At 38.5% G+C, this 27,047-nt stretch overlaps 1 protein-coding gene across 1 annotated transcript in view; it reads right to left on the bottom strand.

Moving 5' to 3' along the window:
• MCTS1 (MCTS1 re-initiation and release factor) overlaps nt 1–27,047 on the bottom strand; it is a 71,085-nt gene that overhangs the window by 36,472 nt on the left and 7,566 nt on the right. The window contains exons 2-3 of the mRNA XM_053699284.1: nt 21,878–22,030; nt 9,370–9,467 (exon numbers count right to left, since the gene is read on the bottom strand). Coding sequence (XP_053555259.1) covers nt 9,370–9,467; nt 21,878–22,030 — 251 coding nt within the window. The remainder of the gene's footprint in view (nt 1–9,369; nt 9,468–21,877; nt 22,031–27,047) is intronic.

The following is a 27,047-nucleotide window of genomic DNA, read 5'->3' on the forward strand; positions in this document are numbered from 1 at the left end:
CAGGACACTCATCTACATATAGCAGATAGCCAAACCAGTACTGAAACGAGAATCAGCAGAGGTAATGGTATATATAAGAGTATATCGTCGATCTGAAAAGGGAGGTAAGAGATGAATCTCTACGACCGATAACAGAGAACCTATGAAATAGACCCCTTAGAAGGAGATCACTGCATTCAAATAGGCAATACTCTCCTCACATCCCTCTGACATTCACTGCACGCTGAGAGGAAAACCGGGCTCCAACTTGCTGCGGAGCGCATATCAACGTAGAATCTAGCACAAACTTACTTCACCACCTCCATCGGAGGCAAAGTTTGTAAAACTGAATTGTGGGTGTGGTGAGGGGTGTATTTATAGGCATTTTAAGGTTTGGGAAACTTTGCCCCTCCTGGTAGGAATGTATATCCCATACGTCACTAGCTCATGGACTCTTGCTAATTACATGAAAGAAATCCTATTGGCTGATGCAATCAGCCAATAGAATTGAGCTTGCATTCTATTGGCTGATTGGAACAGCCAATAGAATGAAAGCTCAATCCTATTGGCTGATTGGATCAGCCAATAGGATTGAACTTCAATTCTATTGGCTCATTGCATCAGCCAATAGGATTTTTTCTACCTTAATTCCGATTGGCTGATAGGATTCTATCAGCCAATCGGAATAGAAGGGACGCCATCTTGGATGACTTCACTTAAAGGAACCTTCATTCTTCAGTCGCCGTCGGATGGAAGAGGATGCTCCGCGTCGGATGTCTTCAAGATGGACCCGCTCCGCTCCGGATGGAAGAAGATAGAAGATGCCGCCTGGATGAAGACTTCCGTCCGTCTGGAGGTCCTCTTCTGCCTGGATAGGATGAAGATTTTGGACCGTCTGGAGGACCACTTGTGCCCGGCTGGGTGAAGACGTCTCAAGGTAGGGGATATCTTCAAGAGGGTAGTGTTAGGATTTAGAGTAGGGTTGGGTGTGTGGGTGGTGGGTTGTAATGTTGGGGGGGGGGGGGTGGTATTGTATTTTTTTTTTTTTTACAGGTAAAAGAGCTGATTACTTTGGGGCAATGCCCCGCAAAAGTTTGTAATTTAGTGTAAGGTAGGGAATTTTTTTTATTTTGGGGGGGGGGGGGTCTTTTTTTATTTTATTAGGGGGATTAGATTAGGTGTAATTAGTTTAACAATTTGTAAATTCTTTTTTATTTTCTGTAATTTAGTGTTTGTTTTTTTCGTAATTACAAACTTGGCTGTAAAATAAAAATAAACCCTAAGATGGCTACAATGTAACTATTAGTTATATTGTAGCTATCTTATGGTTTATTTTATAGGTAAGTATTTAGTTTTAAATAGGATTCATTTATTTAATTGTAGTAATTTTATTTTGTTTTATTTAAATTATATTTAAGTTGGGGGGGTTAGTTTTAGGGGTTAATAAATTTAGTATAGTGGCGGCGAAGTTGGGGTTAATAAATGTAGGTAGGTGTCGGTGATGTTAGGGACGGCAGATTAGGGGGTTAATAATGTTTAACTAGTGTTTGCAAGGCGGGAGTGCAGCGGTTTAGGGGTTAATATATTTATTAAAGTGGCAGCGATGTCCAGTCGGCAGATTAGGGGTTAAAAACTTTATTCAAGTGTTTGCGATGTGGGTGGGGGGCTCGGTTTAGGGGTTAATAGTTAGTTTATGGGTGTTAGTGTACTTTTTAGCACTTTAGTTAAGAGTTTTATGTTACGTCGTTAGCCCATAAAACTCTTAACTACTGACTTTTAAATGCGGTAGGAGTCTTGACAGGAGAGGGTGTACCGCATACTTTCTCCAAGACTCGTAATACCGGCGTTAGGAAAATCCCATAGAAAAGATAGGATACGCAATTGACGTAAGGGGATTTGCGGTATGCTCGAGTCGCAGAAAAAAAGTGAGCGGTACACCTGTACCTGCCAGACTCGTAATACCAGCGGGCGTTAAAAAGCAGCATTGGGACCCCTCAACGCTGCTTTTTAAGGCTAACACAAGACTCGTAATCTAGCCATTTGTTTCTCCCTCTTAAAAGATGGCTGCATCACATAAGCCACGCAAGAGCATTACAATGCACAATTCTAAGGGTCCAATGATCTAAAGTCCCTCTTTGGTGAGCTTATCTAAGAGATCTTGTCATTACTGTGAGGTCCCTCAAAGAATCTCAAATAAGTTAAAAATAAAATAGCTGGAGAGCAGTTTTTCTCTCTCTATAAAAGGTTCTCGCCTGTGAAAAGAGAAACATACATTAAAATTTAGGGCTCAAAAAATGCGCCCAAAGATTTTGCTTAAGTTCTCATCATGCTGGCAAGTTTTTCATTATCAGGCCCTAAAGGCAGAGACTGAAGTGGTTGCACAGAAGTAGAGAGTATGGGTAAGGATTGTGTGCTTCAGCAGCTAGTATGCATTAGATTTTGCTGGTGAACGACTGGAATACTTAAAGGGCCACTAAACCCAAAATCTTTCTTTCATGATTCAGATAGAGAATAGAAATTTAAACATTACAATTTACTTCTATTATTTATTTTGCTTCATTTTTTAGATATCCTTAGTTGAAGAAAAAGCAATGCACATGCTGAACCAATCATACAAGGCTTCTATGTGCAGCAACCAATCAGCAGCTACTGAGCATATCTAGATATGCTTTTCAACAAAGAATATCAAGAGAATAAAACAAATTAGATAATATAAGTAAATTAGAAAGATGTTTAAAATTGCATTCTCTTTCTAAATCATGAAAGAAAAAATGTGGGTGTCATGTCCCTTTAAAGTGATTGTAAAGTTCAATGAATTACTGACCATTATCTAAAAATATTCTTAAAAACAGGGGCACTGTAATTCATTAAAGTTTTGAAAGATGCTTAATTTTTAAAATATTTACCATTTAATGATGGTAAACATATCGCCGTTCCTTCGCCCGCATCTCATACTTTCTTAAGCAGATCGATGACGAATCCGGCTTCCTCCAATCGTTGCGTGCCCGATCTGGCGTCCAGCTCGTGGGACAAGCAACTATTGGAGGAAGCCGGATTCGTCAACGATCTGCTAAAGAAAGTATGAGATGCGGGTGGAGGAACGGCAGTATGTTTACCATCACTCAATGGTAAATATATTTTAAAAATTAAGCGTCTTTCAAAATTTTAATGAAATAAAGTGCCTCTATTTTTAAAATTATTTTTAGATACTGGGCAGTAAATTATTAAACTTTACAATCAATTTAAGTATCAGACCTGCAGCTTCCGTCTCAATGTTCTTATAATGCGGTTACTGGTGGTCTGAATAAAACTTTTGGAATTTTACTCTGTGCTCGGTGTACAAACTGTTAGTGTACTTGAGTATCTCCCTCTTTTTTGTAGAAAGGAAGAGGGGAAAATAAAGTGCACCAACAAGAAGCCATATTACTAGCAGGCAACCAGTGTCTTTTATATTATTATGTATAGATACACACAAACTAAATGTCAGACGTTTTAGAACACCATAATTTATTTCCTAAGATATGGTGAGTCCACGGCTTGAGTAATTACTGTTGGAAATATAATTCCTGGCCAGCAGGAGCAGGCAAAGAGCACCACAGTTAAACTGCCAAGTATCACTTCCTTACCCACAACCCCCAGTCATTCTCTTTGCCTTCAGTGCATGGAGGAGGTGAAGTTTAGGTGTCTGAAAAAAAAATTTGATCTACAAGAAAGTTTTGGGGTATAGCCGTATTCCACGTCATTCCTTGTAGTCAGGTAGTGGTGGCTTTAAAGCAGTTAGGAACTTGTAAATAGGTACTTACTGCATTTTCTTAACAATTGCTGCCCTAGTTTAGAAAGCCAGAGTTGGCTACTCTGTTATTTCTTTTTCAAAGGTCTCTGTGAAGAACTGTGTCTTCTCATACCTTGTAACTGTCTACATGCCGGATAGCGGAGGAGGTAAGTGCTTTTTCCTCCAGTTGGGGAGACCATGCACTTAAATTTAAAGACACTGCTTTTTTATTGGGACATAGATAATCCTGTTATATGGGTTACACTGGGGCATGAAGCAGGCACTGTAGCATGTGTGAGACTAACATATAAACTCTTTTAAAAAGAAAGGGTAAAATGTTTTTATTAGGCTTTATTTTCTGACACATATTTACTTAATAAAACAATTCAACAATTTAAACTGAAAGTAAGGCTGAATTTTCTATTTCAGAAGCTTATTTATTTCCTCTTTGCTTTAAAATAAAACGATGCAACATTGTAAACTGTCCAGTTTGAAAAAACGGTTATTTCTGGTACTCAGTGTACCAGGAAGCTATTTTTAGTGCCTCTCTGTGTCGAAGCAGTAATTTGAGCTTGGCAGTTGCGGTCACATGACCAGCTTTACTTCATGTTTCTGAGGAAAAAGTTGTTTTTCTCCATTTCTGGGTGAATCGGTCTTAATTGGTAGCGGTAAAGCACCTCAGTAATTGAGGTGTGGGGTTGCCTGAGGGGTATTTTAGAAGTTTGATGTTTATTAAAAAAAATTCTTAACTTTTCTCACATAATTTTAGTTGGGGATCGATCCTAATTTGGGATAAAATTTAAAGTGTATTTTTTTCGTATTTTAATTGAATATTAAAATCTTTTAAAAACTTATCTGTACAAGTTTATTTACCGTTTCGCAACACGTCTGATATGGAGCTTGAGCCTGCTCTCATGAATTCATGATTATGTTTAGATGCACAAATTGCAGCTCCTATGCAATTTTGTTCTTCATTTATCAAGAAAACCTTGCAAAATAAAGGTAACATTTTTGAGCCTAATGTCTCTCAGGATGATGCTGTTAAAATAATACCTCCGCTTTCTCCTGCTACCTCCCAAGCCTCAATGGCATCACATGCAGTGCCCTGTGGTTCCTCTATAACTCCTAGTGGAGTTTATTTAAAAGCAGAAATTTCTGCCCAGGTATCTTCAGCGGTATCTGGGGCATTAGCTGCCATTCACAGATTACAGGGAAAAGACAAGAGGAAAAATAGAAATTCAGAAAGTAAGGTACCTGTCCTCAGTTCTGCTTCCCAAGTTGCCCTTTCTCATAAGTCTGATGAGGAAGATACATTGGGACTTGACTTCCTGAGGGTGAAATCTCAGATTCGGACAGTATAATTCCTTCTTCTGAGACTGAGGTGGTATCTTTCAGATTTAAGCTTGAACACCTTTGTGTATTGTTAAAGGAGGTTTTAACTACTTTAGATGACTCTGATACCCCCGACATTGTCACTCCTAATAAATCTAGTAAACTTAATAGTTTCTTTGATGAACCTTCCACTTCAGAGGTTTTTCCTGTGCTGGACCGTGCTAGGGAGATTATCTCACAGGAATGGGAGAAACCAGGGGTGTCTTTTTTCCCCGTCTTCCATTTTTAAGAAAATGTTTCCCGTCGAGGACTCCATTAAAAACCCTTGGTATACTGTACCCAAAGTTGAAGGGGCCATTTCCACTCTGGCTAAGATAACCACTATTCCTATTAAGGATAGCAGTCTCCAATGGTAACCTGCGGTGTGTATTGCCATTGTGACTAGTGCGGCATCTTATTGGTTCAACGCCTTGTCTGATTCTCTTCAAGAAGAGACTTCCTTGGATGAAATTCAAGATAGGATTAAAGCTCTTAAGTTGGCCAATTCCTTTATTGCAGATGCCATTTTATAGTTTGTTAGACTAGGAGCTAAAACTTCTAGTTTCGCTGTCCTAGCCCGCAGGGCGTTATGGTTGAAATCCTGGTCTGCGGACATTTCCTCAAAAAAGTCAAGCTGCTGGCGATTCCTTACAAGGACCTTGTTTGGACCTGGTTTGGCAGAAATTCTCTCTGATATTACGGGTGGTAAAGGGTCTTTTCTACGTCAAGAAAAGAATACGAAAGGTTCCTTTTGTAACTTTAGATGAAAGCCTTCCTCTTCTTCTTCCAAGCAGGAACAGTCCAAGTCTTCTTGGAAACCCAATCAGTCTTGGAACAAGGGGAAACAAAGAAACCCGCAGCCAATTCCAAATCAGCATGAAGGCTTTGCCCCCGATCCGGGATCGGATCAGGTGGGGGGAGCACACTTTTTCAGTTCTCTCAAGCCTGGATACGAGATGTCCCAGATCCCTGGACATAGTATCCCAGAGTTACAAATTGGAATTCAAGACTTTTCCTCCCAGAGGCAGATTCCTTCTCTCAAGATTATCTGCAGACCAGATAAAGAGACGTTATTGAAATGTATACATCTTTCCTCCCTGGGAGTGATAGGTCCAGTTCCAGTGAAGGAACAGGCTCTCAGGTTCTACTCCAACCGATTTGTGGTTCCCAAAAAAGAGGGAACTTTCCGTCCCATTCTAGAATTGAAGTGTCTAAACAAGTTTCTCAAAGTTCCATCCTTCAAGATGGAGATTATATGCACCACAAGAGGGTCAGTTCATGACAACCACAGACCTAAAGGATGCATATCTTCATGTTCCTATTCACAGGGACCTTCCATTTGGTCTAGCCACAGCTCTCAGAATTTCTTCAAAGGTTCTGGGGGCTCTTTTGGCAGTGATCCGTTCTCGTGGAATTGCTGCGGCACCCTACCTGGACGACATATTGGTTCAGGCACCATCTTTTCATCAAGCAAAATCTCGCACAGATATATTTTTGTCTTTTCTTCGTTCCCACGGATAGAATGTGAATCTGGAAAAAAAGCTCCCTTTCCCCTGCTACAAGAGTAGTGTTCTTAGGGACTATAATAGAGTCTCTATTGATAAAGATTTTTCTGACAGAGGTCAGGAAAAACAAAATAATTTCCTCTTGCCTCTCTCTTCAGGCTACTGCTCATCCTTCATCGGCTCAATGTACGGAGGTAATCGGTCTGATGATTGCTTCCATGGACATCATTCCTTTTGCTTGATTCCATTTGAGAGCTCTCCAGTTGTGGATACTCAGACAATGGAATGGCAACCATGCGGATCTCAGAGAATAGAGTTAGATCAGTCGTCAAGGGATTCTCTCCCGTGGTGGATTTCTCTGTCTCAGGGCACATGTTTTCGGAGACCTTCCTGGGAGATAGTGACCACGGATGCCAGCCTGCTGGGCTGGAGAGCAGTCTGGAACTCGTTAAAAGGTCAGGGCCTTCGGACTCGGGAGGAGTCTGCTCTTCCCATCAACATCTTGGAGTTGAGGGCAATCTACAATGCTCTATTGGCTTGGCCTCAGTTGTCCTCAGCCTAGTTTATCAGGTTCCAGTCAGACAACATAACCTCTGTGGCTTACATCAATCACCAGGGAGGAACTCAGAGTTCCTTAGCCATGAAGGAGGTTACTCGGATTCTTCAGTGGGCAGAGACACACAATTGCTGTCTATCTGCCATCCACATTCCAGGAGTAGACAACTGGGAAGCGGATTTTCTGAGCAGACCGACTTTTCATCCCGGGGAGTGGAAGCTCCATCCAGATGCGTTTTCCAGCTTAGTCCTTAGATTGAGGGAGCCGAAGTTAGATCTGATGGTGTCCCATCAGAACGCCAAGCTTCCAAGGTACAGTTCAAGGTCAAGAGATCCGCAGGCCGTTCTGATAGATGCTCTGGCAGTTCCTTGGGTTTTCAGGTTGGCAAACCTGTTTTCTCCATTTGCTCTTCTGCCACGAGTCATCACTCGTATCAAACGAGAGGACGTCAGTGATTCTAATAGCCCCTGCGTGGCCTTGCAGGATCTGGTTTGCAGACCTAGTGGAGATGTCATCTCTCCCACCTTGGAGACTACCTCTGAGGAAGGACCTCCTGATTCAGGGTCCCTTCCTTCATCCAAATCTCGTTTCTCTGAAGCTGGCTGCTTGGAGATTGAACGCTTAATTCTGTCTAAGCGTGGTTTTTCTGAGTCGGTCATTGAGACCATGATTAAGGCTTGCAAGCCTGTTACTAAAATATCTTTGTTGGTGTGAATCCAAGGGCTACTTTTGGAGTGGAATTAGAATTCCTAGAATTCTATCTTTTCTTCAGGAAGGCCTGGAGAAGGGATTGTCAGTCAGTACCATGAAGGGTCAGATTTCTGCTTTATCAGTTTTACTGCATAAATGTTTGGCGGATGTGCCAGATGTGCAATCTTTTTGTCAGGTCTTGGTCAAAATCAGGCCTGTCTTTAAGTCTGTTGCTCCTCCTTGGAGCCTTAACCTTGTTCTTAAAGTTTTACAGCTGGCTCCGTTTGAGCCGTTGCATTCCATTGACATTAGGTTGTTATCTTGGAAGGTTTTGTTTCTTGTTGCTATCTCTTCTGCTCGAAGAGTCTCGGAAATCTCAGCTCTGCAGTGTGATTTCCCTTATCTTATTTTTCATGCCGATAAGGCGGTTCTTCGTACTAAGTTAGGTTTCTTTCCTAAGGTTGTTTCTAATAGAAATATCAATCAGGAAATTGTTGTTCCCTCTCTGTGTCCTAATCCTTCTTCTTCCAAAGAACGTTTGTTACACAATTTGGATGTTGTACGTGCTCTTAAATTCTTCTTACAGGCGACTAATGATTTTCGCAAGTCCTCAGCCCTCTTTGTCTGTTTCTCTGGGAAACGTAAAAGTCAGAAAGCTACTGCTACTACTCTTTCTTTTTGGTTACAAAGTATAATTTGTTTGGCTTATGAGACTGCTGGACAGCAGCCTCCTGAGAGAATTACGGCTCATTCCACAAGAGCCGTTTCCTCTTCTTGGGCTTCCAAAAATGAAGCTTCTGTGGAACAAATTTGAAAGGCTGCAACTTGGTCTTCTCTACATACTTTTTCCAAATTTGATACTTTTGCCTCGGCTGAGGCTTCTTTTGGGAGAAAGGTTCTTCAAGTGGTGGTGCCTTCTGTTTAGGACTGTCTGTCTTGTCCCTCCCTATTTATCCCGGGTCCTCTAGCTTGGGTATTTGTTCCCAACAGTAATAACTCAAGCCGTGGACTCACCATATCTTAGGAAAGAAAAACTAAATTTATGCTTACCTGATAAATTTATTTCCGGATATGGTGAGTCCACGGCCCCACCCTTTATTTTAAGACAGTTCTTTTGACTATAACCTCAGGCACCTCTACACCTTGTGTTACTCCTTTTTTTCCATTTCCCTTCGGTCGAATGACTGGGGGTTGTGGGTAAGGGAGTGATACTTAGCAGTTTAACTGTTGTGCTCTTTGCCTCCTCCTGCTGGCCAGGAGTGACATTCCCATCAGTATTTACTCAAGCTGCGGACTCACCATATCCGGAAATAAATTTATCAGGCAAACATAAATTGTGTTTTTTTTTCAAGTTATTATTGACATTCAAGCAGTTTAATGTCTCATTGTACTAAGAAATTAAAGCATACAACGGCTGTTTTAAATGAGGAATATGTGGGACATTGCTGAAATAATATACTTGTAGAAATAATAAAAATATGAATAAAAGCACTTACATTTGTGCAGTAATCTCAGTGTTGGATAGAATGTCCCCTCTCTTTGCCTAAAGAACAGCAGCTCCCCATTCACAGTAAGAATTTCTATGTGCTCATGGCTAGAAAGTAAACAAAGGGAAATATATTAAAACTTCACACATATGGCAATAGTCTACTCTTTTCTAGATTAATTCAAAGATTTTATTTCATCACTCATCTTCATAGACTATTGTCATCCTTTGTATAAATTTGCTATTGTAATACTGCCAAATATTCATCAATTGTTTGTAACCCTACAGATATCACTTGCAGACAGCTCTTTGTCCCATATAGGCTAATGCCCCTTTGTACATTATCTAACAAGTCAGTTGAAACAAAAACATAACTCAGAGGGAGCATGAAGATGAGAAGGCAAATGAAGTTTTCCAATTTCATGTAGAAGGGAACATGATTTACTGAAACCTGGAAAACATATCAGGTGACATTTTACAAAGAATCTCTTTATAAAAAGTTTAAAGGATAAAGCATACAATTTTAAACAACTTTCCAATTTTACTATTACCAAATGTGCTTCATTATTTTGGTATCCTTTGCAGCAGGAACAGCAATGCCCTACTGGGTGCACATCAGTTAAGCCAATGACAAGAGGTGTTTACGTGCAGCCACCAATCATCAGCTATATCCCAGCAGTTTGATGCTCCTGAGCCAACCAAGGTATGATTTTCAACAAAGGATATCAAAAGACCAAAACAATTAGATAACAGAAGTAAATTGGAAAGTTTGTTTAAAATTGAAATGCTCTGTCTGAATAATGAATGTTAAAAAGATATAAAAAGTCTGTTTAATTGTTGTAATAAAATAAACAATAAGAAGTGCGTTATCATTGCAATATGTATTATTCATCACTTTATAGGGATTTTACTGTTTATTACTTTCTTTTTTTTTTTACTCCTTTACTTTCTGTCACATCACTACAAGGAGGCTGGGGCCTCTGTAGGAAGGCAGATTAGCATTTATCAAATAGTTGCTAGAAGACACCTGCAATCTGCAATTAGTTTATTGCCCATGTTCAGAATGGGACTTGTGCTGCAAAAAAATCATGTGACCATGTAACCTAAATTCAATAACGGTAGCTCTCTTATCTAGCTGTCAGCAGTGGCTACACATTTAGCAAGAAAACAAGTAACCTGATTGCTGTTTTAACACTGATTTAACTTATTTATTTTTACTAAAGGACCACTATTTAATATCCCTTTAAATTTTGACTTTACTGTCCCTTTAATAAAAGCAGATACATCATTATTTAGCTGCATTGTGGGTAAACAATTTAGATGAATAAAGAGGGCAGTGGAAAGCACATTTAAGGTCTGATAAGCATCAGCCTGAGAAGGAAATGAAAAGGGACAGGTAACAAAAAAGTTTTCAAAACACTCATATTAGGAACTGTCCCATACCCTCTCTCGAATAAGGAGAAAATGTTTACTCTCATCAAAAACAGCAGCCACCATGGTGCGAGCAAAGTAACGTATAGGTATCAGAAACGACTGCCACACTCTGGATTTTGAAGTGCTTTTATTGTGCACAAATCAGTCTGATTTGTGCACAATAAAAACACTTCAAAATCCAGAGTGTGCCAGTCGTTTCTGATACACACACATATATACATACATTATATATATATATATATATATATATATATATATATATATATATATATATATATATATATATATATAAAGTTTCAAAGAAAGCGCCACTAATCCTCTCTCACCTTGTTCCGCGGCGTCTAGGCGTACTTCCGCTCCAGATTCTGACCTCAGTAGGTACGGCACAATGGAGTGTGAGTATATCCGGTCAGTGTAGATGCTGCATTCTCAGGTATTTGCTGGATACCATAATAGTGTATACAAAAGGTAGAAAAAAGAATGCGCAAAATACCTCTTCAGACCGGTGTAGAATAAAATCCAAATTTTATTGATTCATGTTAAAAGAATAGACAAACCGTAGCACGGAGTGTAGATAAATAAAAACACATCAGTGTAGACAGGAACGTAGCATACATGTTTCGTGCCTGCGCACTTGATCACTGCATAGGTAATTACCTGTGCACACCTCCTTTTTAAAGGGACAAACTCCCTTAATGTCTTAAAGAGACAGTACCTGCATATATATTGGTGTAATATATTATCTTTCAGTAAACTTATGGCCTAAATATTAATGAATAAATTTGGTTTGCTTATTTAATTTTGTTTAATTTAATTTTGTTTCTTATATGTATCAACACTAAATTTATTAATTTAGACCAATAAGGAAAAATAATAATGATTATTAGATTGTAAGGAAAAAACAGAACAGAAATATATACCTCAAAAAACTGCTGTGTGTCATGGTACATTAATATAGAAGTAAACAGAAAAACTATTTATTCAGTATAATATTAGGAGAAAAAATATGTTGACTCATGTAAATGTGTCTAGATCTCTCCTAATATTGAGGCCATATGGGACGGTAGTTTTAAGAACAAACATCCAATATATTTCTCTCTTGTTTAGTTTGTTCTCTCTACTTCCTCCTCTTTTCCAAACAGGAATGTGATCTATTCCTTGAATGGTAAGTTTTGAATTATCTGAGTTATGACATTCCCTACAGTGTCTCGCTACTGGGGTATCAGAATCCGTATCTTCCAGTGATCTAAGGTGTTGTAAAAATCTATCCTTCAAGGAACGTTTCGTTTTCCCTGTGTATTGTTTGCCACATTGTTGGCAAGTTAATAAATACACAACGTGTGTACTAGAGCAATTTATAGAATATTTGATATTATGTTCTTGATCTGTGGAATGGGATTTAAATTTAGGTCCCTCTACGACGTGACTACATGTCTTACAGACTGGGCGTCTACATTTATAGAAACCTATCTTTTTAGGTAACCATGTCTGTTTAGATTTTTGTGGGAGATCAGAAGGAGACAAAGTATTCCCCAAAGTTTTACCTCGTCTAGTGACATATTCACACCCTTGATGAAGTATTTGTTTTATTATTGGATCTGTATCCAATATATGTAAAGAATCTTTAATAATCCTACATATTTTGTGATAGTCATTACTGTATGTTGTTATGAATTTCGGTTTATTCATTTGTTTGGTCTTTCTGTTTTGATGTTTATATTTAAGAAGATTATCCCTTGGTGTTAAATCTACCTCATGTTTTATTTTCTTCAGAAGATCTGCCTTATAGCCTCGTTCAATTAAACGTGTGGTAATGATTTGTGCCTGTTCTTGATACAATTCCTCAGTAGAACAGTTCCTTTTGGCTCTAATATATTCCCCTTTTGGGATTCCTTTGATTACATGTCTAGGATGACATGAGTTGTACTCTAATGTCATATTTCCTGATGTAACTTTCCTATATAGTGTGGTATTTATCTCTCCAGTGACATTGTCACCTGTAATTTCTAAATCTAGAAATTTAATACTCATTGAATTTACTTCTCCTGTGAATGAAATACCACATTCATTGTGATTTAGGAATTTTAGAAACTGTTCTGCCTCTTCATCACTGCCATCAAAAATAAAAAACAGATCGTCTATATAACGATAATACTGAATGATCTTATCCTTGAAGGGATTTCCATCCGCAAAGACGTGGGACAGCTCCCACCATGCCATAAAAAGATTGGCATAGGAAGGGGCTAATTTTGCCCCCATGGCCGTCCCACGTCTCTGAAGATAGAAATCCCTCCCGAACATAAAAAAATTATGTGTCAAAAGGTATTCAATACCCATAAGAAGAAAGTGCTTCACTATGGGCTCAAATTTTCCAATGAGGTCAAACATGTTATCCATAGCCACCATGCCCTTTATATGTGAAATAGAAGTGTACAAAGAGGACACATCCACTACACAAAATTTATAAGTTGCTTTCCATTTTGTTTGTTTTAATTTGTTTAATAAAGCAGTAGTGTCTTGGATGTAGCTGGGTAACTGTTTGACCAAAGGCTGCAAAAATGTGTCAATTAGTTCTGAAAGAGGTTCGTTAAGGGAATCTATTCCCGCAATAATGGGACGCCCAGGAGGACTGTCCATGCTTTTATGTATTTTTGGGAACATATGAAATATTGGTGTGACAGGATGTTGTGGAATTAAGTTTTCACTTATTTCTATGTCTACAATATTGTTGTGCTTTAACACTTGTATGATTTTAAATAATTCCTTCCTGTAGGATGAAGTAGGATTTTCTTTTAGTTTAATATATACTTCGTTGTCAGATAGTTGTCTTATTGCCTCTGTTACATAATCATCGGTGTTAAGCACAACAACATTGCCGCCCTTATCAGATGGCCTTATTGTGATATTGGCATTATTCTCCAATTGCTGTAATGCTAATCTTTCTTTATGCGTTAAATTAAATGAAATGTAATGTCGTTTTTTGGTGACTTTTTCATGTAATGTCCTCAACTTATCTTCTACAGTTTTTTGAAATACCTCTATCGCTTTTGTTCTAGTGTGTACCGGATAAAAATAATTTTTCTTTTTGTATTTTGCAAAATTAGGTTTACTCAAACCCTGACTGATAGAGGAATCTATACTGTTATCACATGACATTTGCTGTAGATCCACAACAGTACACCAATCCTGAAAGGACATAGTATTAGTGACAGTATCATCAGGGTTATCATGTACATTAGTGTCTGAGTCTTGTGCCGTCAAGTCTCTGGTATCAAAGAAATGCTTACGCAATGTAATCTTGCGAACAAATTGATTAACATCAATTATGGTTTCAAATAAATTAAATTGACTTGTCGGCACAAAGCTAAGACCTTTAGACAGTAACCTAAGCTCAGATTCATTAAGTGAATATTTTGACAGATTGATGACACTATTGTTATGATTCATGCATATTTCTGATCTTTCTGTCCTTGTGAACTTGTTAGGTATGTTGTCTGTGCCTTTTGATTCTTCTTGGTACGAGCCTGGTACTGTTTGTAACCTCCTGCTTTTGTAGCCTCTGCCCCTTGTCCCTCTGTGGGTTTTTTTCTTGCTGGTTTTCTTGGGGGCACTTCGTTTTTTGACTGTGTAATTATGGCCTCTGTTATTTCCTCTGGTTCTAGGTCTTGTAGAACTGCTGGAATATCTGGTTCATTGTCTGATGAATCTACTTCGTATTCTGTGTCAGAGAAAGTTACTGTTTTGCCCAATTTTGGATAAGATCTATGTTTCTTAATCCTGTTGTAACTCCCAATTTTTTGAGTAGAATTGTCATGTGTACATTTGTATACCTGATTGGCCTCATAGTCTCTCCTGTTTCGCACCATTTTGCGAGACTTGAATAGCCATAATTCTTTTTTAAATTCGTACATATTCGTTTTAAACTGTATATCATAGCTGTTAAATTTTTCATCCCCTTGAACTGCTTTTAGTTTGCCTTGTATATCCTTCATTTCTTTGATTAGATCTGTTCTTTTTCTTTCCTTATATTCTATAAGCAAGTTCATGAGTGCAAATGAACACATATCCAATATTCTATTCCATTTATTAATGAAGTCCATATCATTGACATTAAAGGAAGGAAATTTCTTAATACGTAATCCTCTAGGGATACGTTTGTCTTTTAGATACATAGAGAATGATTTAATGTCCAACTCTAATTTAATATCCCTTTTTCTGAGGGCATCGATTTCAAAAAATAGGTTGTCAATAGTTAAAATGAGTCAACATATTTTTTCTCCTAATATTATACTGAATAAATAGTTTTTCTGTTTACTTCTATATTAATGTACCATGACACATAGCAGTTTTTTGAGGTATATATTTCTGTTCTGTTTTTTCCTTACAATCTAATAATCATTATTATTTTATTAAATTAATAAATTTAGTGTTGATACATATAAGAAACAAAATTAAATTAAACAAAATTAAATAAGCAAACCAAATTTATTCATTAATATTTAGGCCATAAGTTTACTGAAAGATAATATATTACACCAATATATATGCAGGTACTGTCTCTTTAAGACATTAAGGGAGTTTGTCCCTTTAAAAAGGAGGTGTGCACAGGTAATTACCTATGCAGTGATCAAGTGCGCAGGCACGAAACATGTATGCTACGTTCCTGTCTACACTGATGTGATTTTATTTATCTACACTCCGTGCTACGGTTTGTCTATTCTTTTAACATGAATCAATAAAATTTGGATTTTATTCTACACCGGTCTGAAGAGGTATTTTGCGCATTCTTTTTTCTACCTATATATATATATATATACACATATATACATACATATATACAGTAAAGGAAGGCACTCACTGGTCTTTTTCTTCAAATTAACTTTAATAATCGTGACGTTTCGGGGACACACTCCCCTTCCTCAGACAAAGACAAACTAAAAGTGACTGGACTTATAAAGCCAAACACACCCCTCCCAGTGAAAATTGCGCCAAAACGGTTACCATGGTGATCCTCAACAACATTATAGTCATGTGATGAGTGTTACTCCTGTGAATTAATGCTGTTCAACAATCTGTACAATGTTCACACATATGTATATTGCAACATATATAAATATTCAAAAATTACATTAAGGTATGTGAAAACAAACTGATGTAAGAAGCATACTGTGCCAATAACCACATAAAGTGAACATATATTGTGTTACAAGGTATCGTGGGAATAAACTATACATTCTCCTGCTCTCAAAGTGAATGAAATGAATGAATATCTAAGTGTCCCCCAACACATATTGTGTCCCTGAATCAGTGTAACAATGTCTATATCAAAGTGTATGTGAACTATGTTATATACATAATACCAGCCTTCTGGATGCTCTGAATACAAATTCTGATTGCCATACCTAATCAGAAAATCTGAGTAAATATCTAAACATTAATTTAAGAAAATGTTGTAAGCAGCGTTAAAGGATCAAAAGTACTGGTCATTTCAACAATATTAGACTAGCAAGTTACAACAGGTAATACATCCTATACCGTATCGCACAAACCTGATATGGCAATGCGGTTATGCATCCAACTATCGGCTCATTTGTTCTATGCATTCTATCGCAGCCCTTTCTACTTATTAGCTCAAGGGAAGCATACCTGTTCCTTCTCTTTCTTGTATAACCGCAGAATCACCGTAAATACAGCTGATCTGAGAGAACAGCGTGGCCCCGCGATGAATATCTGCGACGCACACAGCCGGCTGGTGTACTGACGTCATGCAGCTGCGCGCTGTGTTGTGTATCAGGTAGTCATGGTGACGGTACACGCTGTAGAGAAGATCTCGTAGAGGGAATGCCCTTCCTTGAATTACTCACATACTGTGTGGTCCAGCATTATCAAATATATAAGTTGAATTAAGTCTAAAGGACTCAGAGCAGCCAATTGACAACGTATGGTTGTATGTGTGGTGCTGGACTCTAATCATTGTCTCTATAAACTATAGAGTGATTCAACAGCCCTACTTATAAAACATATCTCATCAATCGGAGTGTGCCAAACAGCAGATGTGAATAGCCTCTATACGGTTATACCCCAACAAGAAGGAATTAAAATGGTAGCGAAAACCCTAAACAGATATCCGTATGTGGGGCCACCAGCACACTTCCTATTACAAATTCTGGAGCTAAGCCTGAGACTAAACTATTTCAAATTTGAAAATTCGTATTTTTGCCAAATAAAGGGAACCGCCATGGGTTCGAACGTTGCCCCTTCATTTGCTAATCTGTATATGGAAAACTATGAGGAAGAGATCATGAAGGTATTCCAGAAGAAAGAAGTCATCATGTACCAGCGTTATATAGATGACCTGTTCATTGTTTGGGGGGGCACAAAAGAATCCCTACAAGAATGGTTCAACTACTTGAATGGGTTGAACCACCCCATTCAGTTTAAAATGAGCTGTAGTGAAGAGAAGGTGGAGTTCCTGGATCTATGTATCTTTACGGATGGTATGACGGTAGGAACAACATTATACCAGAAGCCTACAGATAGGAACTCGGTATTACACGCTCATAGCTGCCATCCTACATCACTATTAAAGGCCATACCACGGGGCCAGATGACAAGGGTCAACAGAAACAACAGCAATGCAGATGTCATGAAAACACAGCTAGAAGAAATGGCAAAGAAGTTTTTGGCCAGGGGCTACAAATGGGACTATCTCCTGGCATGTATGAAAGAACAGGATGTTCCCAAGGAGGAGCCAACAAGAGATGATACACAGAGGATGACATTTGTAACTAGATACTGCCCAGATGTAAGGAACATTGGACAGTGTCTAAGGACCCACTGGCATATCATTAAGGATGATACAGGTCTTCCATTTGGCGAATGGGGAAGTCCAAGAGTGGGATTCAAGAGAAACCGCAATCTGAGGGACCAACTGGTAATAACAGACCCCAAACATTGTTATGATAGAAAAACCTGGCTATCCTCTAACAAGAAAGGATGCTATCGTTGCAGTGGCTGCACTACCTGCCATGCAATGATTCCGGGGGCGACCTTCCATCATCCGTACACAAATGTAACTTTCAAGATACAACACTACTTGACCTGTACCACGACATATGTGGTTTACTTAATTAACTGCCCATGCGGTTTATTCTATGTAGGGAAAACAGTGGATGACATCCGCACCCGCATGGCGAACCATCGATCGGCCATTAGAACAGCCATCAAAAATCACGGCAGTGAACAACCGGTGGCACACCACTTTGCTATCAGTGGACACAGTGTACAGGATCTAAGATTTAAGCTCATAGACCATGTCCCTGTGCCCTCTAGGGGTGGGGACCGGGACAACAAATTACTACAAATCGAATCCAAGTGGACCTTCCGTCTCAATACCATACGCCCGAAGGGGCTGAACGTGAACCTGGACTGGCACTGTTTCCGTTGAACCATTGGGGACTCCTATGGATTTGCAGTGGACATCTATGAAGAAGTTAGAGTAGAAGACGGACTGTATGACTTAATCTTTTGAATTCTACTTATGAGAGTTGACGATCCATTCATCTTCACTCTCAACCCTCTGTTTTGTTTTTCCACTATGGGGTTTATTTTTTCCTCTTCCTTATGTCTATTTTATTATATGTCTTTGGGGTTTCCTTATCTATATCCTTATGGGATGTTATGGGTTTTCTATGCACTTCTTTGCTTGGTTCTCTCACTTTCTTTATATCTTTTGGGATTCTTTGCACTTCTATTTATATTTTCATCATTTATGTTTATTCACACATATATGTTTATTTCATTTATTTTCATTTTTCCATTTTACTTTACTATTGTATTTTATTCATTCTATGTTATCTCACATTTTTTTCCTTTCATCTATTTTAATTTTTTTGTTAGTACTTTTTATTTCTTTATCTTATCATATAGTTCTGGCTTATTGTGTATCACTGGCAACATTGATGTTTGGCACACTCCGATTGATGAGATATGTTTTATAAGTAGGGCTGTTGAATCACTCTATAGTTTATAGAGACAATGATTAGAGTCCAGCACCACACATACAACCATACGTTGTCAATTGGCTGCTCTGAGTCCTTTAGACTTAATTCAACTTATATATTTGATAATGCTGGACCACACAGTATGTGAGTAATTCAAGGAAGGGCATTCCGTCTACGAGATCTTCTCTACAGCGTGTACCGTCACCATGACTACCTGATACACAACACAGCGTGCAGCTGCATGACGTCAGTACACCAGCCGGCTGTGTGCGTCGCAGATATTCATCGCGGGGCCACGCTGTTCTCTCAGATCAGCTGTATTTACGGTGATTCTGCGGTTATACAAGAAAGAGAAGGAACAGGTATGCTTCCCTTGAGCTAATAAGTAGAAAGGGCTGCGATAGAATGCATAGAACAAATGAGCCGATAGTTGGATGCATAACCGCATTGCCATATCAGGTTTGTGCGATACGGTATAGGATGTATTACCTGTTGTAACTTGCTAGTCTAATATTGTTGAAATGACCAGTACTTTTGATCCTTTAACGCTGCTTACAACATTTTCTTAAATTAATGTTTAGATATTTACTCAGATTTTCTGATTAGGTATGGCAATCAGAATTTGTATTCAGAGCATCCAGAAGGCTGGTATTATGTATATAACATAGTTCACATACACTTTGATATAGACATTGTTACACTGATTCAGGGACACAATATGTGTTAGGGGACACTTAGATATTCATTCATTTCATTCACTTTGAGAGCAGGAGAATGTATAGTTTATTCCCACGATACCTTGTAACACAATATATGTTCACTTTATGTGGTTATTGGCACAGTATGCTTCTTACATCAGTTTGTTTTCACATACCTTAATGTAATTTTTGAATATTTATATATGTTGCAATATACATATGTGTGAACATTGTACAGATTGTTGAACAGCATTAATTCACAGGAGTAACACTCATCACATGACTATAATGTTGTTGAGGATCACCATGGTAACCGTTTTGGCGCAATTTTCACTGGGAGGGGTGTGTTTGGCTTTATAAGTCCAGTCACTTTTAGTTTGTCTTTGTCTGAGGAAGGGGAGTGTGTCCCCGAAACGTCACGATTATTAAAGTTAATTTGAAGAAAAAGACCAGTGAGTGCCTTCCTTTACTGTGCATATTCATCTGCTGGCACCCTGGCATTAAGTTGGAAAGTGAGAGTGATATATATATATATATTTATTGAGGCCCTGAAGGAAGGTGGTGGTACTTATGAGGAAAGATGAGGAGGAGTTAAAACTCACTTTACATGATTCAGATAATTCAGTAAATTGAATAGTTTTAATTGAACACGTATCAATTGTACCCATTTGTCTTGGTATACTTTAGCAGTAGCATGTGCAACAATGCAGCTTTTCAAAACTGTACTCTCTTTCTGAATCATGAATGTTTAATTTTGACTTCCATGTATTTTGGAGAACCGGCTGAACCAAAATTAGACCACAAGGGAGAGTGGTGGGGTGAGAACATGCTATTTGTGCGTTTAACTAGCAGAAACTAGTTGTGTATTTCATCCTAGTTGTTTAATTGCCTAATAATGTTACCTTGTGCCAGGCTTAAAAGGACATTAACCTTAGGCATTTACTTTGTTCCATTTAAATTAGGGTATTAAATATTTGGAGCCTCACATAAGATTAGACCACTGGTTTTCACACCTGTCCTCAGGCCAAATTTTGAAGATATCTGAACTGGAGAACAGGTGAAATAAATCAGCTGATTAGTAAACCTGGTTATTTTACCTACTCTCATCCAAGGTAATCCTGAAAGTCTGGCCTGTTGGGAAAGCCTGAGGACAGGTTTGAAAACCTGTGGATTAGACTACCTCCTCAATAGCACATCAGTACATGACTTCTGCTTGGTTAAAAAGGGATAGAAAGGTCAAAATTGAAATGTGAATAAATACATTTCAATTTGAAATAGAAGCATTTGTGTAACATACTTCCAATAGCAGAAATGTTTCTAGAATAAGTTCTTACTGTTTTTCTGCAGCATACGCACATATCCTGTGAGGGCATGTGCAAAAGTATTCAAGCTCAGAGAGCTGGCAAAGGTGTGTATTGCTTCTGTGAAGATGTAATTTGTGTCATTAAAGCCACCACTGACTCCCTGAGAAGAGGTAGCGTTTGTATACTAGTGGACAGGCCCTCACAGGATATGTGTTTATGCGGCAAAAAGCACAGTAGTATATTTACTAGTAGCATTTTTTTTAAATGGAAATATATTGCAAAAATGCTTTTATTTTACTTTGAAATTCATCCATGCACGTTTCAATGTTGACCTTTGTATCCCTTTAAGGAAGAACTTGAAGCCATACCGAGTTCCCTCATTCAATCTCACATGCATTAAAGGGACATTAAACAATAAATACATGCTAGATAGAATGATGCATTCAAAGAAAAGATTAGTCCATGACTAACATGTAGATGTATTTTTTAAAGTTTCATTAGTTGTTTAAAAAGTGACAAAATAAGTGTAAAGTTTTAGTGTCTATAAAACACTGGGAGCTGCCATGTTGTAACTTGTGTTACCTTCTCTGCTGTGGCCAATTAGGGTCAGTGATAAATAGGTCACTAGAGTGTGCAGCCAATGGTTGTGCTGGATTTAACAGTGTTCTGCACTTCCATTTCTAACAGGAACTGAAAAGCTCACAATTTCAAAATGGAATTACAGGCAAAGAGGACAAAATAAATAATGAACGTATATTGCAGAATTGTTTTATATATACAATTTATCCTTTTATATTACCATCTCAAAGTGTTTAATGTCCCTTTAAGTTTACATCCACTAACTGAGCTTTTGAACGCAGAAACTACTAACTAAAGCTGTGAGATTTGCAAAAGTAGTTGTGTATTTGACAGTTCATTTTGTATATATAGCAAAAAATAATAAAAGAACTCTTACCTTAGTGTATCTGAGAAATAGTAGCTTTGGGAATATCCACATATGTTTTTTTTCTCAAATGTAAGATAAAAACAAAAACTATAAATAATTTGTTCTACAATATCAGGGTCATACATGCACTTACCATCGAACTATTTTCACAGGATCCTTTTTTGGCATGATCTGGTTTAGCCACTGATCTATTCCAGGAAACTGATCATTCAACTGGTTTTTAATACCTTTTATAACGGATGTTTTTAACTGAATGCAGTTAGAAACATTTTCTTTTTCATCAAATCTGCATTTAAAAAAAACAAAAAGTTAACAATAATCACATAATATATTGGTTTGTAACACACCATTTCAGAAGCACAAATTTGTTAATGTTGTTTTTCAAAAACTGGAGTAATTATGTCTATCACAGTTAGACAAGTAAATAAGGATCTACTGAAGAGCCCATCACAAATCTATTGGAATGCAATATTACATATACACTATATGACCAAACGTATGTGTACACGCCTACTAATTATTAAGCACAGGTGTTTCAGCTACACACATTGCTAACAGGTGCATAAAATCCTGAACATAGCCATGAAATCTCCATAGACAAACATGGGTAGTACAATCGGTGGTAATGAGGAGCTCAGTGACCTTAACCACCAGCGTCATACCCTGTACAACGCTGGTGGTTATGCCCTTAAGGACCAGCGACGTACCCTGTACGTCGCTGCAGTCCTGGGCTTCTCTCTGCCACGAGTGGGGTACTGCAGAAATAGATTTGCAGAGTTATCAATGCAGAGAGGGCCACTCTGTGGGATCCGGGTGGGCAGCCCATAGCTGGAGGGAGGCGGGAGTTGCGCGCGACTATTGAGAGAGAGAAAAAGAAAAAAAAAAAAAAACACTGAAAGCGGCAGGGAGGGGGCAGGAGGGAGTGGGGATCCTGGTTATATTGGTTAGTGATGGGAAGGGTGGGAAGTCGATCTGGGAGGGGGTAGGGTATTGAGGGGGGGGCAGCTACACTACAGAAAAATGGCTATTTTTTTTTTGTTTTGTTTTTTTAAATGCCTAATTTGCAGCAAACTGGGTACTGCCAGACAGCTGCCAGTACCCAAGATGGCGGCAATTAGGTAGAGGGGCGAGGGTTAGAGAGCTTTTTTTTTGGGGGGGGGGGGGACCTACACTGCAGCAAATATATTTTTTAAAAAAAAGGCTTTTATTTTTATACTGGCAGACTTTCTGCCAGAACTTAAGATGGCGGTGACAATTGTAAGGTGGGGGAGGGATGTGTCAGGTGGGAGACCGATCTCTACACTAAAGCTAAAATTAACCCTACAAGCTACCTAATTAACCCCTTCACTGCTGGGCATAATACAAGTGTGATGCGCAGCAGCATTTAGCGGCCTTCTAATTACCAAAAAGCAATGCCAACGCCATATATGTCTGCTATTTCTGAACAAAGGGGATCCCAGAAAAGCATTTACAACTATTTGTGCCATGATTGCACAAGTTTACGATTTTTTTTTTATTTGATCACATTTGGTGGGGAAATGGTGGCATGACATATACCAAAATGGGCCTAGATCAATACTTTTGGTTGTCTACTAAAAAAAAATATAGTTTTGATAGGTAAATATAAAAAAGGCTCCATTTCTGTTTAAATGTAGTGATGGCAAAAATGCTAAAAATGCTCTGGTCTTTTGGGGAAGTTTTTGTCTAAAATGCCAATCCTTAAAGGGACAGTATACACTCATTTTCATATAACTGCATGTAATAGACACTACTATAAAGAATAATATGCACAGATACTGATATAAAAATTCAGTATAAAACTGTTTAAAAACTTACTTAGAAGCTGTCAGTTTACCTCTGTTGAAAAGGTAGCTGGAAAGCCCACTGCAAGTGGCAAATAAGACACTCCCCCCTCCCCCTTCTTTTGCATATGAAAAGACCCTTTACACAAACAGAAGCAAGCTGGAGTAGGTAGTCGAGCGTATTCACATAAAACTTTGGGGCTTGGTTAGGAGTCTGAAAATCAGAGCAATGTTATTTAAAAATAAGCAAAACTATACATTAATTTAAAAAAAAAAAACTTTATGGGCTATATAAATAGATTATCTACAAAACATTTATGCAAAGAAAAAATGAGTGTATAATGTCCCTTTAAGGCAGTGCTTGAATATGTTCAAAAATTAGGAGCCAGTAAGAATATTACGGAGCCAGGCATATTTTTAGGAGCCAGACAGTTGGATTTGTATATAGATATATGGAGAATACCCCAAAAAGTTAGGAGCCAGGGGTAAAATTCTAGGAGCCAGTGGCTCCCGGCTCCTGGGTTTGTCGAGCTCTGCCTTAAGGGGTTAATGTGGTACTGTTGTACTGAAGAGATCAGTGACTTTAAAATGTGGCACTGTTATATGATACATACAGAAAGAGAAGCGCTTGACCAGGAAAGACCAACAGCTCAGTAACTTGTTCTATGGCGATTTACCACCTTGGTGCAGCTTCTTTTAGCCCAATTGTGCTTTTCACAGAGGAGAAATTCCTGAAGTATATCAGTCTGATCCCACCTACTGAGGTCAGTGCAGCTCCGAAATACCAGGCAAGCCTCCTCGGACCAAGGAACATTACAACCCCAGAATCTTGTTTGGGCCTTGTCAGTGAGATGCAGCTCTAAGCACATTGGGCAAGGAGTCCACTGTTATAGGATGCCAAAAGTCAGCTGGAGAGGAGTAAAGGGCACTGCCACTGGACTCTGGGACAAAGGAAGCATTCTCTGGAGTGAATCATGCTTTATTCTGATGAAGGAATGCGGGGAAGGCCCATTTTTAGAAAACATGGCTCTAATATCGTCAAGTTTTAATATATAGATTGTATTTAAAAGGGACATGGCTGAGATGGAACATGATTAAGAAATGTTTTCAATTTAATTATGTAATCAAAATTACTTTAAATCCTCTTGGTATTTTTTGTTGAAAAGCATACTAGCTGGTGATTGATTGGTACACATATGTCTCTTGCCATTGGCTCATCAGATGTGTTTAGTTAGGGCATCGATGCCCTGGAGCTGACTTTAAAGGGACAGTAAACACCAAAAACGTTGTTTAAAAAGATAGATAATCCCTTTATTTACCATTCCCCAGTTATGCATAACCAACACTGTTCTATTAATATACTCTATGGCTACCTTGAATATAAGCTTCTGTAGACAGCCTCCTTATCTCAGATCTTTTGACAGACTTGCATTTCAGGCAATTAGTGCTGACTCTTAAATAACTCCACTAGGGTGTGCACAATGTTATCTATATGGCACACATGAACAAACAGTACATGTTATTAGCTATTCACAGACAGACTTTGAGATAAGAGCCTACCTATGTTTAGCCTTTAACAATAAATACCAAGAGAAAAACAAATCAAATTTGATGATGAAAGTAAATTGGAAAGTTGTTTAAAATTACATGCCCTATCTGAATTATAAAAGTTTAATTTGGATTTTACTGTCCCTTTAACTGTGTTTAACCCCATATGCAGGGGTTAAAACAGTCATATGCAAGCAAGAGAGCTCAATAGAATACTTTCTTTTTACACCTTTATGTCCCTTTAAAATTGAAAATGATTCATAAACCCTTTAATTTAGGGCTGCAACTAACGATTATTTTCATAATCGATTAATCGGACGATTATTTTTTCAATTAATCGACTAAAATAAATAAATATCTTTTTCCCTATATTTAAAAGACAAGCTATTTTGCCTGCAACAGAGAAGAGGAGCTCAGATGGTGTTGAGGTGCCAATTTCACCAAGATGAAATTTTTATCTTTGTTAACTCCCCACCAGTGCGAGTAAGCCTGGACTTCATTCTAATCTAACATAAAAATATCTTGAATATCTATATGCAATGGTAAACAATCAGCTATAAGGTTAGAGAAAAAATATCTAGTCGGCTCTTAAAATAAGAGATATATACTTATTGGAGGCTGAATTTGGTACATATTACAAATAATTAAAAATATAAAAAGCCAAGTGCTATAAGGACTATATATCAATAACAGGACACAGCCTTACACATCCTATATTATAAAAGACAAGAGTTTGTCTGAAGCCGTCATGCGCAGTTCAGACAAACTCTTGCAGCTGATCGCACGCGCACCCACCCGGCAGCAGCGCGAGGACCCGGCAGCACAGCTGATTGCAAAACCAAAGCAGCGCGAGGACCGGCGAGTTCAGAAGATAATTTTGTACCAGGGGAGGCCGTTACCTTTGCAACGTGCGGTGTGAGCGAGGTATGAGAAATATTAGTTAAACACATAAGCGTTATTCACGAGTCAGCGTTTTTCATGAAGCAACTATTCAGATCATTTCCACTGCAATACTCCTTTCAACACACGGTAAACCACCAAGTATAAAGGGCTGTTAGATCAAAAATAAATGGGCTATTGTATGGACCCCAAGTGTAATGCCTCGATGTCAGTACATACAGCGTGACATACAACACACTTATATGCTGTCGGCCTGTCAGATTTCTCAGCCTTACAACTTACTGCATCATTTTCAGAATCACCAGAAGCAAATGCCTGCATACATGTGAAGTAAAGTAAACGTCAGCTGTATAGATAAGTTCCGTGGACCGCTACTGCTGAATATTATATCAGTGCGTCCAGCATAGGTACATATTAGTTGTTAACCTATCAGCCTGACAATCGTAACAACACGTTGCTCTTCAATGCGATACAGCATTTCCCTGATCCAACATGTATGATGGTAAAGTGCAGACAGTAAATTCAAAGTGGTAAATTACCGTGTGTTATCCCGTTCTGTTTAGGAGAGATCTCAGATTCTTAGGCTTCAGGGATTAACGGTTACGTCCTCCTCAGCGTCTCCACCTCACACCGCTCAGCCTCTCACTGTTCGATACTCAGCCTCTCTGAGTGTGGTGACGTCAGGGCCGGCTGAAGCCTGTGCAGGCCAGGGCATGCTCAGTGGAAGTGGAATCCCCGTATTTCCACAACAAATAATAGAAAAAGAGTTATCCGTTGCACGTCCGGAACAATGAACAATCTCCACTCAAGTATAAAAAGGTCAAAAAATCTTTATTCGATACTCCAAAGGATAAAACTCAGCAAGAGTAAGTTAAAAAAACAGTCTGACCGGTTTCGGCACTGCATGGCCGTAGTCATAGACGTATAACAGGTGTTACTGTGAACACCTTATGTACCCGTTAGCCAATCCCATCTATGGGGGTGGATTACAAAAAAGTTAAAAACAGACAAACTTAACTCTATATTTTCAATGGGATGAATTAATTGGTAAAC

This window comes from Bombina bombina, chromosome 1, assembly GCF_027579735.1.
Source record: "Bombina bombina isolate aBomBom1 chromosome 1, aBomBom1.pri, whole genome shotgun sequence".
NCBI classification, from domain to species: Eukaryota; Metazoa; Chordata; class Amphibia; order Anura; family Bombinatoridae; genus Bombina; species Bombina bombina.